This window comes from Dipodomys merriami, unplaced genomic scaffold, assembly GCF_024711535.1.
Source record: "Dipodomys merriami isolate MVZ:Mamm:240054 unplaced genomic scaffold, mDipMer1.0.p SCAF_102, whole genome shotgun sequence".
In the NCBI taxonomy this organism is placed as follows: domain Eukaryota; kingdom Metazoa; phylum Chordata; class Mammalia; order Rodentia; family Heteromyidae; genus Dipodomys; species Dipodomys merriami.
Genome location: NW_027202294.1, coordinates 2,897,822 through 2,917,176, shown reverse-complemented (window position 1 = coordinate 2,917,176; position 19,355 = coordinate 2,897,822). Strand labels below are relative to the sequence as shown.

The 19,355-nt window shown below is 38.5% G+C and overlaps 1 protein-coding gene across 9 annotated transcripts in view; it reads left to right on the top strand.

Moving 5' to 3' along the window:
- Positions 1 to 19,355, top strand: part of Btrc (beta-transducin repeat containing E3 ubiquitin protein ligase) — a 168,518-nt gene that overhangs the window by 68,390 nt on the left and 80,773 nt on the right. For 8 of the 9 annotated variants that reach the window (XM_069994979.1, XM_069994934.1, XM_069994931.1 and 5 more), the window contains one exon: positions 10,511 to 10,588. The exons of the other annotated variant lie outside the window; for it this stretch is intronic. In XM_069994979.1, the coding sequence (XP_069851080.1) occupies positions 10,511 to 10,588 (78 nt within the window). The remainder of the gene's footprint in view (positions 1 to 10,510; positions 10,589 to 19,355) is intronic. 9 annotated transcript variants of the gene reach the window in all.

The window sequence follows — 19,355 nt, the reverse complement described above, 5'->3', positions numbered from 1 at the left end:
GGCCCCACGACCAGATCCAAAAAAAAAAAAAAAAAAGTCACAAAGGAAATAGGTTCAGACAATGGTGTGATATCGCTCCTCTTCCCAAAACAGACATAATGTTCTAGCTGCTTGGGGTAGGGTTCCCCCATATTGATTGCTGAATTTGTCTTTCTCAGGTAGCTACACTTTTAATGATAAAATATTAAAATGTTATATTGAGATGTTTTCTGACTTGAGAGTTAACAGAAGCAACATTGCTCGTTCATGCTCCGCCCTTGTCACTCCCTGGTACAGTTCATCTCTTCTGTCCTTATCAGAGCATCTCAGTGCTCAGTTGAGCCTGTTTATCTTAAAAGAGCAGGAGGCAGTCTTTTAGGGAGTAAGCTACATGTTCCAGTATAACAGTCACCAATGCTTTTGATGCGAAAAACATTTGATCTCCTACATTAACAGCCCATGTCACTGTAATAGGGACTATAGCTGAGTTGTTGTACAGTTTTCTATTATTTTACCTTTGAAATAACAGTTAGTGCTACTCCACAGTCTTCGTGTATAAAACTGTATATTGGCTGTCCCCCTCGCCACCCCCCCTCCCAAGGACTCGTAAGTAAACAAGGTGATATATGTGGCCAGGGGTGGTGGTAGCATTTTCTTGGCTTGTTTGAAATAATAGTAATCTCTATCTAAAGATGGTTTTTGTCAGATCCTTGATGGTATGCTGCCTGACTTTGTGGAAATTTGCAGACCTAGCAGTATCATAAAGCAGATTTTTGTTCATTGACTAATATAATAATTATTATATTATTATGAACTTTTATGTCTTCCTTTAATAATGAAGCATTTAGATTTTATAAAGCTTAACGTCACAGATTCTGCACAATTTCCCAAAGTAAACAATTTGTATAATAGTTATTAGATATGGGTAAGCAAGAATTTAAGGGCTGTGTTTGTTAAAATACTGTTTTGCTTTATGTTAAAATATTGTTAATTTCTGTATTAGGAATGGTTTGGCAGTTGGAATCAGGTAGCAGTATTTAAAAAAAGAACAAAATATGTGAAATCAGGCTGATACTTTAAGACTATCTCTCTTAATTCTAGTATGGCAGCTTACTGTAAGTAATGGTAGGATAGCAGCAGATAGTTCTAATCTTTCCTTTCTTCTATTTTCAAGATCCTAGTTGGTTTCTCTGTTGTTACTGTTTTATGTGTGGTACTACCAGACCTAGTACTTTTAATTTAACCTTTAACAGATACACCACATATATGTATGTGTGTATATATGTGCATGTGTCTGTGTATGTCTATGTATGTATGTATCAGCCACTACAAACATAAAAGGTAGCCATTTATCTGGGGAATTCTAAATACTTCATGTGTCATATGTTTTGACATGACATTTATAACATCTCTGAACACAGAAAGTGCTTTGTATTAGCTATAGGTGTTAGAGCAGTAGTATCTTTTAAGAATGTGTGCTGTGCAAATTCTGGCTTGTGAGGTAATGACAAGTGTTTGCCTGCATAGACAATATATTTTCCCCCCTGAGGTCCCCACACACCTAGTTTCCTTCAAGCTCATCATCTCTGTCAGGTTAATCAATAGGCACCGTATGGCAGAGGGTCAGTAATCAGTGTCATCGTGCCTTTAAATCGTGTTGAAAATTTGCTTAAAGCCTGGGCCAATTAACATCGAGATGATGAATGGATGGGAAGATGGGAAGAGCCTGCCGCTCAGGGGCTTTGTGAGGAGGAGATGCTCAGCTGTTGAGCAGCAGACACCAGCGAATAAAATCAGCCATTCATGTGAGCTCAGTCCACCCACTCTTAATGATAATGTCAATCTAGCAAAATATATACACATTGGAGTTGTCATGAGTTCATAAATCAAAGGAGTTTGTCAAAGGCATTCAGATTAACGAGGCAGCAGCAATAACAAGTCAAATTTGCATAGAGAATTGCTCGAATCTCAGTAAATTATGATCCTGTTTTTCATTTGATTATTTGCTAATGTCTCAAGAGGGAGAATGATTATATTAGCATGCAAAATCTACTCCAGAAGTAGAAATCTGAGGTATAGAAGACCAGCACACTATGACAATTAATCAGTTTCTGCATACTAGCATAAATGCACAAGGCCTAGAAATGAACTTCTTTTTTATTATTATTTCTCCTTGCTACTGATCCAAATGGTTCAGCTTGACAGAGACTTTATATTGCTTTAACAGTGTTCTGAATTGTGCCTGCAGGCAAGACATAGTTATGCAGCTATAACCAACCTATCCATCTGCCAACCAGATTGGAATTCTCCTATCCAAGGCTTCCATTAACCCCCACTGACAGCTCCAAACAGGATTAAGAATTTGGAAGCATAAAAAATAGTTGTTTGCAGATACACACAATCCCTTTGCATTTTGAGAAAGGCTGCATCTGTAGTGTTTTATAATTAGTGTTGGACAGTGTAACAGGGAAAAACCTACTTGGCAGTTTTTTGACTTCTGTCACAGGGAATAAGGCAGTCATAATGGAAATCTTGTTTGTATCAGAGAATGCTTTTATATCCTGTACAGTTTCTAGTTCTGTACTTACTTTAGCGTATTGTTAGAAAATAGTACTCCTTGAAAGCTTTAACTGGGAGATTAGTTGAAGTTTAGAAATATATGGAAGTTTTGATGTGGTTGTGGCTTAACAAAATGTACTTGAAAAGCACTGTGCATGGAAATACAACAGAACAACAGGCCTTTAGCTTTTCAACTCATTCAAGTGTCTTCTTTTGTATCTTAGAAGGATTAATTAAAATTTGTTTAAGTATACACATTCACACAGTATTTTTATGTCACCTTTCATTGAAGAGTTTTTTTCATGATTTTATTCAGCTAGATAAACTATCTTTTAATTTTGCTAAAAATTAATTGTTCCTATTTTTATAAACTGCAAATTATGTCTTGTCTGGAGGCTAAAATTAGTTTAAAGTCATCTAAGTTAATGGGAAAAAAGATTAATCCAGTTTACTTTACGTGCTAGTAAAGTTCATTTTATGTTATGTCCAACTAATTATTAGAAATTAGTCTCAATTTTTTTCCCATGGTTGTCAATCTTCATGATGACAAGCAGTTAGATTCAGTTTTTAAAATGGACTCAGACTCAGTGTTATAATTTATCACAATTTATTTGTTTTGGTGAAATGGTAATATCCCATCTTTTCCAATGAAAAATGTGATACTGGTGAAAAATGTTAGTCCTAGTTTTGGAACTGATTATAACAGATATTTGTTCAAATAGGCTATCCAGGTGCTTATTCAAAGATTATTTTAAGCCATTATGATTGACTGACTTTTTACATCACTGAGTAAATTAGCTTAGTATCAGGAATTGTATGTTCAAATAGATAACTGAAAACAGTAAATAAGCTACTTTCTAAGTCTTGGAGAATATTGTTCTATGACCCTGCCAAATGCTACCATAAAAATACTTACTTTTTGAGGGGGAAAAAAAGCCACCCCAAACCTTTGGAAATAAAAGTATTTTGGCCATGAAAGAATGTTACATCCTAGATCAAGATTTGGCAACCTTTTTTCTATAAAGTATTTTATGGGTGGAGGAGGCCTCCTGTTGTGATTACTCACCTTGGCTGCTATAGATAAAAGGTGACTGCAGCCGGGCGCTGGTGGCTCACGCCTATAATCCTAACTACTCAGGGGGCTGAGATCTGAGGCTCACCGTTCAAAGCCAGCCCCGGCAAGGAAAGTCCATGAGACTCTTTTTTCTTCAATAAATGACCAGAAAACCAGAAGTGGTGCTGTGGCGCTGATGGACAGCACCCAGTCCCAGACTTCAAAGCCCCAAGATCAACCAAAAAACAAAACAAAACAAAAAAGGCAGCTGCTTTGGCATGTAAATGATCACAGTGACATTATAAATAGTAGGATGATAATGTTGTAGTTGTGCTATCACTGAAGTTTCTTTGAAATGGAAACTACTTTTTTTTTTCTTTTTTATTTTTTTTTCCGGTCGTGGGGCCTGAACTCTGGGCCTGGGCACTGTCCCTCAGCTCGTCAGCTCAAGGCTAGTGCTCTACCACTTGAGCCACAGCGCCACTAGAAATGGAAACTACTTTTAAGCCAGCTAGATGATGTCTGTTCACGTTTTGAGCTATTTATTGAGCATCTTTTATTTGTATGTTATGTCATAATGTACTGAGGGGTAGAGAGAGCTATAAGACTTTCCCCAGTAAGCTTTCATTCTTACTGTTCGTTGAGAATAACAATGCAGAAATGTGTCAAGGTGCCAGATTTTGTGAATCAAGACACTAAAATGTTAAGGAATTCCTAGTATCATAAGATGGAGGAATAATTGTGTAGTTTCTTAGAGAAGATGACAGTTGAACATCATTTAAAGAATATATAGGACCTGAATAAATTAAATAATCTTGTGTTTATAAATCGTCAAGTGAACTAGACTAGATTCTTCCAGCCTAATTTCAAGATCACATTTTTTGTGAGTTTTTTTTTTTTTAAGAGACCTTGTTTCATGGAGACAAAACACATGTTGAGGGAAATGGCAATGAAACACGGCAGAAAATTCTGGGCAGCCTTGAAAACCAAGTCTAGAACTTCACATTTGATTTCAAAGAGCCACTAAGGCTTTTTGTTTTGCTTTGTGCGTGTGGCACTACTGGGCTTGAATGAAGGACTTTGTCCCTTAGCTTTTTTCAAGGCTCTAGTATTCTACCACTTGAGTAGAAGCTCTGCTTTGGGCTTTTTACTGGCTGATTGCAGGTAAGAGTTTAATGGATTTTTCTGCCCAGGCTGGTTTTTGAACTTTATCCTCAGATGTCAGACTCATAAGTAGCTAGGATTATAGACATGAGCCAGTGATGCCTGTTCTCCCCCGTCACCCCCTCTCTTCCCTCCCCTACCCCCCCCCCAGCTAAGGATTGAACTTAGCCTTGCATTTGCTAGGCAAGTCCTCTTCCACTGAGCTAAATCCCCAACTCCACTTTTTTTAAAGGAAAAAAAAATCACAATGTCAGTGGCACTTAAAAAAGATTACTTGGAGGCTGGTGCTGGTGACTCACACCTGTAATCCTAGCTGTTCAGGAGGCTGAGATCTGAGGATCATGGTTTGAAGCTGTCCTGGGAAGAAAGTCTGTAAGAGTATCTTCAATTAACCACTCAAAAAACAGCTGTAGTTCAAAGTGGTGGAGCACTAACCTTGAGCAAAAGAGCTCAGGGACAGTACCCAGGCCCTGAGTTCAAAGTCTACAACTTACAAAAAATAAAATTCTTTGATCTTTTTAGTTGACTCTTTTGCTAGATAAAGGGATTATGAAAGAAGGCTAATGTAATATATATCAGTGGTAAAAGAATTAGCAAAAACGGGGGCTGGGAAGGTGGCTCAGTGATAGAATGCTTGCCTCGCATGCATATGAGGTTCGGTTCCTCAGCACCACATAAACAGAAAAGGCCAGAAGTGGCACTGTGGCTCAAGTGGTAGAGCGCTTGCCTTGAGCTAAAGAGCTCAAGCACCCAGGCCCAGAGTTCAAGCCCCATGACTGACCCCCCCACCTCAAAAAAAAAATAATTAGCAAAAGTGAGCCATGCAAGGTAGCACACTCCTTGAATCCTAGCACTGAGGAAGGAGGAAGAAGGGGAAAGGAAATATAGAGTTAAAAGCACAGGGATGAGTGCTTGTTTTGATGAATGGTAGATATTGGAATATAAATGGTGCAGAGATTTTGATACAAAATTAAATTGGCCAGATTGTGGTATTCTGTGTTAAGATTAGTTTGGATCTGGATGGTGTCTATACCTATAAACCTAGCTATGGTGGAACATGAGGATCTTGGTTTGAGGCCAGCCCAAGCAAAAGTTAGGGAGACCTCTCATCTCAATAAGAGATGACAGTAGTATATAGAATGTTTTAGATAAAAAGTTAAGATGTTAGAAGCTTATGACAGTAGTAAGGGGTATTGGAGGTCTGGACCAGAGGACAGGCAGTTAAGTTGCAAGATGAGGATCAAATGTATTAAGTAGATAATTGGAAGGAAAAATTATAAACTAGAAACTAATTGGATATGCTCCAAAGAAAAGCAGTGAGTAAAAACTGACTGAAGACTTAAAACCTATAATCCCAGCTGCTTGGATGGTAGAGATCTGGTGACTGTGGTTAGAGGCCAACCTGGGCAAAAAATGTTCATGAGATTCTTATCTCAATCAATGCCTTCATGGGGTGGCATGTGCCTATCATCCCATTTATACAGCAAAGCACAAATAGGAGGATCAAAGTCCTGGCTAGCCTAACCATAAAGTAAGACCTTATCTCACAAAATAAACAAGGCAAAAATAGCTGGTGGAGTAGCTCAAGTTGGTAGAGTGCACTACTTAGCCAATGGAAGGCCCAAGTTCAAAACTCCAGTCTGCCAAAAGAAAAGAAGGACTTTCTGAGATGTCCTGCCTGTGTTGTACCAGTATTTCATCTTTGACATTAACCTCCCTAAACTTTGCTGTATCTTCATGTCCTGAAAGCTTCCAGTTTCAAGTTAAAGTTGTCTGAAATAAAAACTTTTTATTGTGTTCCTTTTCATTCAAAGTTGTTTAACTAAGCTAAGAAAAACTATCTGAGGGAATATAAATAGTAACAAGTTATGTAAAGTCTTTTTCAAAAGTTATTTTAAGGAAGTGGTGCTGTGGCTCAAGCGGCTGAAAAGCACAGGGACAGCGCACCCAAGCCCAGAGTTCAAGCCCCACGACCGACAAAAAAAAAAAAAAAAAAAAAAGTATTTTAATAGAATGTTTGTTTTAGATCATGGTTACTCAAGGACTACAAACATGTAGCAAATTATTTTCTAAAATATTGTTTATTATTTTATTCTAAAATAATGTTTGATCTGAGTGTTGAGTATGTGTTGGTTGTAGCAGTCAAGTTTCCTTAAGGTTTAGTGTTATGATAGAATATAAGTTATATTTTATAGAGGTTTCCTCCCTTATTTATAGAGGTTTTTACTTATTGAACTTTTTTTCATTTCAAAATGTTTCATTCTAGATTTGACTTAGCTTTTTTTTTAATCTTGTTATTATAAAGGTGATGTACTGATGGGTTATAGTTACATAGGTCAGTTAAAGAATACATTTCTTTTTGCACAGTGTTACCCCTTCCCTTACTCTCTCCCAGTTTTTCCCTCCCATTTCCACCCATAAATTGTATAGTTGATTTTCAACATAGTGTCCAGTGTGTATGACTTGTACTGCATTTGTTCACCCTTTGTCCCCCCCATTCTCTTTTAAGTTTTTATTGTGTGTCCTGGGATTTGAACTCAGGACCTGGGTGTTGTCCCTGAGCTTTTCTGCTCAAGGCTACCACTGAACTGCTTGAGCTACAGTTCAACTTCCAGCTTTTTGGTAGTTAATTGGAGATCAGAATTTCATAGACTTTTTTGCCCAGACTGGCTTTTGAACTACAATCCTCACATCTTAGCCTCTTGAGTAGCTAGGATTGCAGGCATAAACCAACAGTGTCCAGCTATAGTTTTTAATTTTAATTTTTACTTACTTTTAGATTTGTGGACATATTGAAAGAAAAATACAAAGATTCCTCTCATACTTCTCATGTAAATGTTAATGTTGCCACATTTTATTATCTTTATCCAAACACATGTACTACCACATATATTCATTTATGTATTTTTTTAAACCATTTGAAAGTTACAGATATAATGTCTCTTTGCTGTTAATGTTTCTATAAACAAGGACATTGTCTTAAACAGCCACACCACAGTAGAGGGCAGGCACCCTGGCTCAAGAGATAGAGCAACTGCTTAGCAAGTGTGAGGCCAAGTTCAAACCCAGTACTGCCCCCCACACACAGGTGCATGCACTGACACACACAAATACAAAAGATCAAAATCAGGGAATTACATAGAGCAACACACTCTCAGTAGAATACTGTTTTGGCAATAAAAATAAAAGGTCCTAATTCATGAAACAACATGAATAGTGGTTAAGTGAGGGGAAAAAGAGGTCCAAATTCAAAAGGTTATGAGTCGGGCTGGGAAGGTGGCTCAGTGGTAGAGTGTTTACCCTGCATACATGAGGCCCTGGGTTCGATTCCTCAGCACCACATAAGCAGAAAAAGCTCGAAGTGACGCTGTGGCTCAAGTGGTAGAGCACTAGCCTTGAGCTGAAGAGCTGAGGGAAAGTGCCCAGGCCCAGAGTTCAGGCCCCACAACTGGCAAAAAAAAAAAAAAAAAAAAAGGCTATGAGTCTATTTATATGACATTCTAGAAAAGACTACTATTCTAAAAATAGTGAGAGAGGGTTGACCATGAAGTAGCATTACAAGGAAAATTCAGTATCAATAGACCTGTTTAGTATTTTGATTGTAGTATAGTTATACAAGTTTATTGTCAAAACTTACAGAACTATACACTAAAATGAGACATTATTTTATGACCTTGGCTTGATTGTTTTGGTAAATACAGATTTTACTTTCACAGGCTGTCCCTCAATTTGAGTTAGTTTGATGTTTTCTTTTTAAAAAATTGTTTTAGGGCTGGGAAGGTAGCTCAGTGGTAGAGCATTTGCTTTGCATGCATGATGCCCTGGGTTCGATTCCTCAGCACCACATAAGCAAAAAGAAAAAAGCCGGAAGTGGCGCTGTGGCTCAAGTGGTAGAGCACTAGCCTTGAGCTGAAGAGCTGAGGGACAGCGCCCAGGCCCAGAGTTCAGGCCCCACAATCAGACCCAAAAAACAAAAAAAATTGTTTTAATTAAAATTTTTTTTGCCAGTTGTGGGGCTTAAACTCTGGGCTTGGGCATTGTCCCTCAGCTCTTCGGCTCAAGGCTAGTGCTCTACCACATGAGCCATAGCACCACTTCCAGCCTTTTCTGCTTATGTGGTGCTGAGGGATCAAACCCAGGGCTTCATACATGCAAAGCAAGCACTCTATCACTGAGCCACCTTCCCAGCCCCATGATGTTTTCTTTTGAGTAGGATTTTGGGTGTTGTTCTCAGTATATCATATTAATAGGTTCATCATGTTTCTCTAAGATTTCTATTTTTTCTTATATGTTAATGAAAGATATATTGAGATTATGTAACTGTTTTGCTATTTGTAAAGCTTTCACCTGCTAAGTTAGCATCCATCCACAATTCTTGCTTGTTTCAACTAGTTGTACCCTTAGAGTTTATTGGATATAACTTAGCCTGTCAACCCAGGTTAAACACACCTTGCTTATTGGGTTTCCCCATAGCTAAGGATGCAATTAGTATGAGTGTGTGACTGAGTTCTCCTGGATGTTGGTTGGAAAGGCTTTTCAGACCACTGGGGTGACTGCTGATATTTCGTCATTCCTTCCTACTCTCAAAACTAGAGCCCCTTGGGGCTGGGAAGATGGCTCAGTGGTAGAGCCTTGCATGCTCGAGGCCCTGGGTTCGATTCCTCAGCACCACATAAGCAAAAAGAAAAAAGCCGGAAGTGGGGCTGTGGCTCAAGTGGTAGAGCGCTAGCCTAGCCTTGAGCTGAAGAGCTGAGGGACAGCGCCCAGGCCCAGAGTTCAGGCCCCACGACTGGACCCAAAAAACAAAACAAAACAAAACAAAAAACTAGAGCTCTTCATCTCATACTCATCTCCCTTTCACTGTTAGGATAGCGTCTGTCCATTGGCTCCAGTATCTTGACTTGTTTTTCACATTCCTACCCCTGTTGTATATAACAGTTGTGCTGTATTTTGTTTTTATTTTTGGTCAAACTGGAGCTTGAACTTGGGGCCTCACACTTACCTTTTTGTCAAGCTAGTTCTTTTTTTTTTTATTGTGAAAATGTGAAGCTAGTTCTTTACCACTTGAGCCACACTTCTGCTACCTGCTTTTTGCTGGTTAGAGATGAGTCTCTTGGAGCCTCATGTTGATAACTCACACCTATCACACCTTCTAGTTGCTCAAGAGGCTCATATCTGAGGGTCATGGTTCAGTTATCCCTGACAGGAAAGTCTGTGAGACTTTTATCTCCAATTAACCACCAAAAAGCCAAAAGTGAAGCTATGGCTCAAGGGGTAGTATACTAACTAGCCTTGAGTAGAAAAAGCTTTGCAGGGACAGTGCCCAGGTCCTGAGTTCAAAATCTAGGAACTGATAGACATACACAAAAACGAACTATGCTGCTTTTATTGAAGAAAAGAGATCAAATTTGAGGGAAAAAAAGGAAGATTTATATTTTAGAACCTAGACTTGGGGATCTCTATCACTCAAATATTGACAATAGTTAAAAACTAATTACTCAAAAGAGAAGGTAGTAATCTTAGGCAGTGCTTCAGTAGGTGAAATACCTACCACCTAGATCCCTACATACATTTATTTACATACATGGGCATATGTTTCCCTTTCCATATGTGTATGTCTGTATGTATATAAATCTTCAAATGAGTAAATATACATGATATTCTAGCTTAGAATTAGAAATGTAATTCAATTTACTCTCACAGAATAAGATTGAAGATAATGAGAACTGAATTAAAGCTTACTTTCTTTCACAGAATTCCTCAGAGAGAGAAGATTGTAATAATGGCGAACCCCCTAGGAAGATAATACCAGAGAAGAATTCACTTAGACAGGTATGAAATTCAGTCTTACTTAAAATAAAAGCTTCCAATGACAAAATACAGGAAACCCTTGATTTACTATTCTTTAAACATTGGAGCTTAAATTAAGAGTACTATACTCTGAAATTGTTCTGGCCATAGTCATCAATTTCAATCAAGTAACACACTTTCCTAATCATTTCAAAAACATTCTAGGTATCAAGTACAGAATAGTCAATTAGCTATATACTAAAACAAAATAGTTTCTTGTTTGGGAAAAATGAATAATTGGTGCTAAGCCATATTTTCCTTCATAAATTCAGGCTTTCTTTTGTGTGTATGTGCCAGTCCTGAGGCTTGAACTCAGGACCTAAGTAAGCCCTGTCCCTGAGCTTGTTTGCTCAAGGCCAGTACTCTACCACTTAAGACACAGCTTTACTTCTAGCATTTTGGTGGTGGTTGGCTTTGAACCATGACTGTCAGATCTCAACCTCCAGAGTAGAGAGGATAGGATTACAGGCTTGAGCCACTGGTGCCTGGCTAGTAAAAAGAATTCTAATTTACTTGTATAAGCTTAAGGCATTTTTCTAGAGTAGGAGCTGTAAGGCATTAATATTAATTAATATTTTTTCAGCACTCATCATGAACATATTTATTTAATCCTCACAATGACTGCCAACTTGCCGGGCACTGGTGGCTCATGCCTGTAATCCTAGCTACTCAGGAGGCTGAGATCTGAGAATCCAGTTCAGAGCCAGCCTGGGCAGGAAAGTGAATGAGAAAATCTTATCTTCAAGTTGTTGGTGAAGAAAGTGAAGCCTAGAAAAGGTTAGATTTGGTACATATCACCCAATGTGTAAGAAATAGTTGTATTGTCAAAGCTTATAGAATTCACAAACATTATAGATCAAGATCATGACAATTTGCCTTGTGAAGGTTAAAATGTGTTTGTGACTTTAACACAACACTGTGAATTTGTGAAATTTATGTAATCCTTTAATCTCAATAAAAGTTATAAAAAAATTTTTAAAAAAAGATTAGATTTGACGTAGACTTCTTAGACTTCTGTGTTGCCAAGATGTTTCTACTTCTGCCTTTTGACAGTTTGCATAGTGTTTACATTCTTTTTTTGTCAGTTGTGGGTCTTGAACTCGGCCTTGCTACTGTCCCTGAGCTTTTCAGCATAAGGCTAGTGATCTACCACTTGAGCCACAGTGCCACTCCCCATTTTCTGGTGGCTAATTGGAGATAAGATTTTCTCATTGACTTTCCTGCCCAGGCTGGCTTTGAACTGGATCCTCAGATCTCAGCCTCCTGAGTAGCTAGGATTACAGGCATGAGCCACCAGTGCCTGGCAATTTTTTTTTTCCGATCGTAGGACTTGAACTTCGGGCCTGGGTGCTGTCCCTGAGCTCTTGAGCGCTCTACCATTTAAACCACAGCGCCACTTCTTCTATTTTTTTTTTTTTTGTTAGTCATGGGCTTGAACTCTAGGCCTGGGCGCTGTCCCTCAGCTCTTCTCTCCAGGGGAAAGCTTTACCACTTGAGCCATAGTGCCACTTCAGTTTTTTTTGTTTTTGTTTTTTTTTTATAATTTTTTTTTTTTCCGGTTGTGGGGCCTGAACTCTGGGCCTGAGCACTGTCCCTCAGCTCTTCAGCTCAAGGCTAGTGCTCTACCACTTGAGCCACAGCGCCACTTCCGGCTTTTTTCTTTTTGCTTATGTGGTGCTGAGGAATCGAACCCAGGGCCTCAGGCATGCAAGGCAAGCGTTCTACCACTGAGCCAACTTCCCAGCCCCGCCACTTCAGTTTTCTGAGTGGTTTATTGGGGATAAGAGTGTCACGAGGGGCTGGGAAGATGGCTCAGTGGTAGAGTGCTTGCCTTGCATGCCTGAGGCCCTGGGTTTGATTCCTCAGCACCACATAAGCAAAAATGAAAAAAGCCGGAAGTGGCGCTGTGGCTCAAGTGATAGAGATCTAGCCTTGAGCTGAAGAGCTGAGGGACAGCGCCCAGGCCCAGAGTTCAGGCCCCAGGACCGGACCCAAAAAAAAAAAAAAAAAGAGTCTCACGGCCTTTCCTGCCTGGTCTGGCCTTGAATCAGGATCCTCAGATCTTAGCCTCCTGAGTAGTTAGGATTATAGGCGTGAGCCACCTGCTGTAAACATTTTTTGAATAGGCACTTTCACTTTTCTATTTTGTGTCAGTCCTGGGGTTTGAACTCAGGGCCCAGGCTCTATTCCCTAAGCTTTTTTGCTCAAGGCACTTTGCCACTTGAGCTGTAGCTCCACTTCTGGCTTTTTGGTGTTTTAATGGAGATAAGAGTCACATGCAGGTCTGGGAAGGTGGCTCAGTAGTAGAGCACTTGCCTTGCATGCATGAGGTTCAATTCCTCAGCACCACATAAGCAGGAAAAAAAAGCCAGAAGTGGCGCTGTGGCTCAACTGGTAGAGCGCTAACCTTGAGCTGAAGAGCTGAGGGGATAGTGCCCAGGCCCAGAGTTCAGGCCCACGACCGGACCACCCCATCCCACCTCCACCCAACAAAAAAAGAGTCACGTGGACTTTCTTGGCCCAGGCTGGCTTTGAACCTGAATCCTCATATCTCAGCCTTCTGAGTAGCTAGGATAACAGATGTGAGCCACCAGCAACCAGCACTCTTCTATCCACCCCAACTCCCTCCCCCCCCCCTTTTTTTTTGGTGCTAGTACTGGGGGCTTGAACTAAATAAAGGCCTTGTCACTAGTCATTATCCCAAGCTAGGGATCTACCAATTTGAGTCACAGCTTCCACTTCCTTTTTTTTTAAATGGTTAGTTGGTAATAAGAGTCTCAAGGACTTCCCTGTTGGAACTGGCTTTGATTCCTCTGATTTTGGTCTCCTAAGTATCTAGGATTACAGACTTCCCCTTTGTTGATAAAACTAATTGTTTTAAATAAAATTGAGTCAGTTCTCAAAGCTTTGTAAACAAATGAACAAATGATCTCTAATTGTTAACACAGTTTTAGTTTTAATTATTTGGAGATAAACACCTGATCTGTAAAGCCAAGTTGGTAGAATAATATTGAATAAGATAAATTTAGAGATGAAAATACTCTGCCCACTATACAGAAACAACTGTCAGAAAACAATGATACAACAAAAAGTTTTGGCAACTTTATTTAAGCTAACAAACGAATTTTCACTCTGCAAAGTTATAAATTAATTTTAATAGGCTGATCCAGATGGTCCATTTGGAAAATGGATAGGCTGATCTGTTGAAAATTAAACTAAATTTATCTCTCTCATACTTCAAACTGAAGCAAGAGAGAGAATCGTGCCTATTAAGTCCAGCACATACAGATGGACCAGCAGGTCACACATGGGACTAATCTGATTCATTTTAAAAATAAATGCATACATTATTGAATCATTTTCTACTTGCAAGATCTGCTGTGTGCAGTATTTGAAAGAGATTTAATGCTGTTTTTTTCATTGCACTTTTAGCAGATTCTCTTTACTATCCTTCCCCCATTTTAACCCTCCCTCTTCCCCCTCCCCCCTTGTGCTCCAAAATGTTTTTCCTAATATCTGTCACTCAGTGTTGAGATCCAAGCTCTGGAGATTAATTAGGTCACAAGGCTCCCCCCTCCTCCCCCAACCCCCTTTGTAAAAGGTTTTATCTCCATTCTCTTTGTGAAGAGCATGAACTCAGTGTTCTTGGAAAGAGAAATGGCCTTTAGAAACAGGGAAGTAGGGAGATCCTCCTGGGGCTTTCAGTCTTTTAGCTTCTGGGTGTTTTAACAGCCCCATGAATGCAGATTTGTAAATTTATTGCAGTGCCATCTGGTTTTTTGCTGGAACCAGATTTCTGTTGGCTTGTGTCTGTCTATTGTGGTGGTCACTCCCTAGGAGCTTGCCCTTTCAATCTCAGGAAAGAGTGATGAATAACAGAGGTCAATAGAAGCAGGTCACAGGGCAGCTGTCCAGGCCCTGAACTTGATTACCCCACTGCCTGGTTGTTTTTTTTTGTTGTTGTTTGTTTGTTTTTGTTTTTTAAGGTAGGACATAACATATAAGCTATTTGAACTTCTCTTCTCTGTGGCATATGACAGTAAGAAAGTGCCACTTGCTCTTTTGTCTGTTTGGTTGTTTTTGACAAGAAAAAGCTGTTAAGACCACCTTGTACTTAGTTTTGATGTAAATAGCGTTTGTGTTGTGTGGTCTAGTCTCTTAATTTGAGATTTATTTTCAGATATTTCTAATGGGATTTTAGGAAATCTTCCCATTGATCATAAAAAAGTTTTATGTTCTGAAAACTGAGGATTATTTTAAACTACTATACATAATAGGTTATTTTAAAAGTTTTGCCATTGTTTATAGGATATAGCCATCCCATGTTAATTTGGAAAACTTTAAATATTGGGGGAGCTGAAAGAAGGGTCATTATTATAATTTTCAAAGGTATTAACAGACCAATAATAGACTATTAGTAAATAACTTTTTCTGAAAATTGTACAAATTCCTTGAAAAATTCAGCTCACTAAGTGAACATAAGGTAAAATGTTTAAGTGCCTTGTGTCTATTAAATAAAAAATTTAATTAAATTATCAAAAATGGTTTTAATGGCAAATTCAATAAGGTTTTTTTTTAAATTGTTACTATGAAGGTGATATACAGAGGTGTTAGTTACATAATCAGGTAAAGAATACATTTCTTTTTGGTAGGAGTAATAGCAATCCTATGCAAACCTTTTCTGAAAATAGAGAAGGATGAATACTTACTGACTTATATGGGCCATGATAACAGTAATTCCAGAACCTTACAAACAAGCAGAAGAGAAAACACATCTCTCTGTATTTCAAAATCATTTTATAAACCTGCTCTTCTATTTATTTATTTTTTTTGAGAAAGTGGGGTAAAGCAGAACCATAACCTTTTGGAGAAAGTTAATTTTCTTAGTTTTGGGATAATCCTTTCTCCTAGCTTTAAGAACTTAAAAAATGTATTATAAAGTAGATATAATTTTCTTTCTACTTCTAAAATGTGAAGCCAAAAAGACCATAACCACCTTTTATTCATATTTGTTATGGAGGGCAAAGGCCTGGGAGGATACATGAAAGTACTCATTGCTTTCTGAAAATGTAGCATTATAGCATGCAACTTTTCTTTACTTCACATTGGTGCTAATAGGATCTGTCAGCATTGCCTTTCTCTGTAATTGAGTAAATTGTGACCCTTGCCTAATCCTTCTTCCATCCCCCATCCTCTTTGTGTATGAGTCCACTTACCACCCTGAGAACGTGGGCAGTGATAAATAAAGCATTGAGTAGAGCTTTCTCAACTCTTTGAAAGCAGCATGATGCCAGCCCTCTAGTTATATTTCTTTAAGTGTTTATGTTTTCCTGTATTCTTTCTCTTGTGTAGCTGGAACCCTGGGGATGCAAAGCCATGAGAGAGGCCAAGAAGCTAACAAAGTAGCTGTCTCCCTTGTTAGCTTGTTCCTTTATTCTTTAAAAACAAGATAAAAACCATCTGGCTCAGGGCATTACATTTTCCTCCCCCATGCACCTCTATAGATGGAGACTTCACCTGCAGTGAGGGTTTACATTGATTAGAGAGGGAGCAGTAATTCAAGCTTCCATCCTCTTCAAGGATACTTTGCAGTCTTTAAAGGTGCTGACCCACTGAGTTAAACTGTCAAGGGAGGATAAAAAAGTATCTTCATCCCAGGAGGTAACAGCTGCCAGGTTTTCAACACCTTGCACACTGCTGGAAAAATGTCACAATTGTCAGCTGAAAGAAAAATGACTCTGTTGTCATTTTCTGTTAATGACCTGGCCTTATAAAAGGAACTCCATAAGCTTTTCAGAAGGAATAAGGGACTGTTTTCCATTACCCTATCAGATTCCCACTCCCCTCAAAAAATTTCTGTTGTTCTAAACATCACCTTAGAGTAGAGCTACAAAAAACCACCAATGAGGATCTTAAAGTTAAATCAGCCAATATATGCATGGAAGCTTGACGGGTATAGCTCCTTTCTCCAGTTGGATGAGTGGGAGGAAAAAGCACATCATGGACACAGAAAATGACATTATAGTGTGTATTAAAATCACAAAACAACAAAAACTCATTCATAAACCAGTGAACTGAGAGAAAACATTCTGTATTTCTGTTCTTCAGAGGACAGTTTGTTTTCAAGAAGCAGCCAGAAGGGTAAATACCATGACACTTCTTTTTTCAAGAGTCATTTTCTTCCATGAAAAAAAAAAAAATTTAACTTCACATAATTTTCTTTTTTAAATAGCTCTGTATTGTTGGTATATGTTGACATTTCATTCTTTCTGATTTGATTGATGGGAGGAAAAGGTTTAATGAAGTCCCTGCTATCAGGCAGGCATTTTTTTCTGTTTGTTTTAGGTTAGTCATTTTAATTGTATTGAGTAATTAGAAGGTACACACAGCCAAGGGAGCTTTGTTCTGATAATTGCTCAAGAAAAGCCATTCCCTGTATGCCATTGCTTTGTGTTAAGATGCTTCTCCCTCTAGTGGCAATAGTAAGCACTTTGGTTTTGGCAGTAGGCAAGGTGTAATTGCAATATGACAAACTGTGCTTAAGGGAGTATCTTGTAAATACTTTAGTTTAGGGTTTGTCATTATTTCATTATATATGTGTTGTGTGTTTTTACCCCATGAAACTTCCTACCTCCCCCCCCCCCCGAAGTGCTTTGGGCATTGGATGGGAAAAAAATTGCCTGAAATGTTTATTAAAAAAAAAATCATAGTGCATTCTGGGTAATGTTTTGCAGCTTGACTTAATTTTAGTCATCTGTTTTAATTACCTATTTATAAAAATGCTTTTGCATTTTTAGACATTATTTAATACTTTGGAAGAAGCACCTCATTTGAAATAAATAAATAAATTGTACATATTTTAAATAGTCCATGTAAAAGACCTTAAAGGTAATTAATGTAGGTCTCTTAAGTAAGACAAAAGTGATCTTTCTGAATCTGATGAAGTGATTTGTTTATATAACTTCCCACTTCTGCTGAATCCTTCAGAGTCTAATAACTTTTTTTTTAAACATGGTTTGGCAATTTGTGCCTAGCTACAAAACCCTTCTTCAAAAAGAAGCGGTTTAATAACCAGTTTTCTTAAAATTACTTTGAGGAAAGAAGACTGTATAGGGGGTTGGTGTTTTGTTTTATTTTTATTCTGGTGTAATCATTCTTTGATAAATTGTGTAATCATTGACTTAGTAGAAAAAATATTATTGAACTCCAGGGTTGCAATGACCATAAAAAGTGTATTTTCATATAGAGTTGAGATCTGTGAATAAATTATGAAAGAAATAGCTTATATGCTGGTCAAAGTCAATATGGGCCCAATTCATTTTGTGTTTAGTGCTTAATCTGTATGTATCACCTAAAAAAAAAAAAGGAAGAGAGAAAAGGGAAGTGGGGGTGTGTGGCAGGGAGCCTACTGTGCCTAACGCTGGAGTCCAAAAAAAAAAAATCTGTCCTTGGCAAAATAAGGAACCAAGATCAATATATATAGCTTCTTATTTTTGAAAAGGATTTGGTAGCATCTGTGTGACATTTTTAAAGCTCAGTCTCAGCTTCCCTGGATGTCCCGTTTTTTTTCTTACGTTCTTACTAGGGACATGATATGATGTTGCTATATATCTGAAGGTCCCTGTTTCTACCACACCACCCCCGTTCACTTGCTAGTTTTATTATACTATATCTTGCTTTGCTATAGGGCTGCTGAACAGATTTCTTAAGCAGCTTTTTGCAAGGTTAAAAGAATGCAGCCTGGTAACAAGTGTGTCATTTTAAATATATACCTTCTAGTAAATAAGGAGAAGCCTGGCAATCAATCCCTTTTAGTGTGTTATATGTTTCACCTGACAACTAAACCTTCTATTGATTAGCCATTACTTTGTTAGATAATCCTATGTCATTGACTCCATTGTAAAAAATTAAACTCTTTAAAATGTTTTACCCTAGCAGCAGTGTGAAAATTGAAAACTTGTTCAGAATTACAGCCTGCTTTCACAAAGAAGGTAGTTTTCAGCAAGGCATCTTACTGGTTTATGCTTATGTACTTTATATGCAATATAAAAACGTATTAAAGTACTCCAACACAAAACTCTATGCTTCTGGTTCAGCAATGAAGCTACCTTTACAAATGTTGCATGGGGACAGAACCCATCTTGTCTGCAGCTATTGTATTCACTACCTTGAATTCAGCTGAAAGGAGCCTTAAAACAGTAAAATATTGACTATTTTAGCTTTTTTTGTGCCATAGTGGTCAAAGTACTATGACAAGTTCTGTTACTTACTTCACAGATGAGCTACACATAGACCCGTTTTACAGATTTTTTAAAAAGCCTACATCCTTAGCTTCTGCTTACAATCTGGCAACTCTCTCAGACCTTGAATGGGTTTCCTGAATCTATGTAATGTTCTCCTGAATAAGTTATACATTGTGTGTATGTGGGTGTGCGTTTGCGCACACACACACGCATCACTCATGGGGCCTGGGCAGTCAGGGCCTGGGCACTGTCCCTAAACTTCTGTTTTCAAAGCTAGTGACCATCTACCACTTGAGTCACAGCTCTACTTCTGGCTTGTGGTTTTGTTTGGGTTTGGTTTGGTTTTGGTCGTGGAGCTTGAACTCTGGGCCTGGGCAGTGTCCCTCAGCTCTTCAGCTCAAGGCTAGTGCTCTACCACTTGAACCACAGCTCTGCTCCCTGTTTTCTGGTGGTTGATTGGAGATAAGTCTTTTGGACTTTCTTGCTGGGGCTGACTTTGACCCACG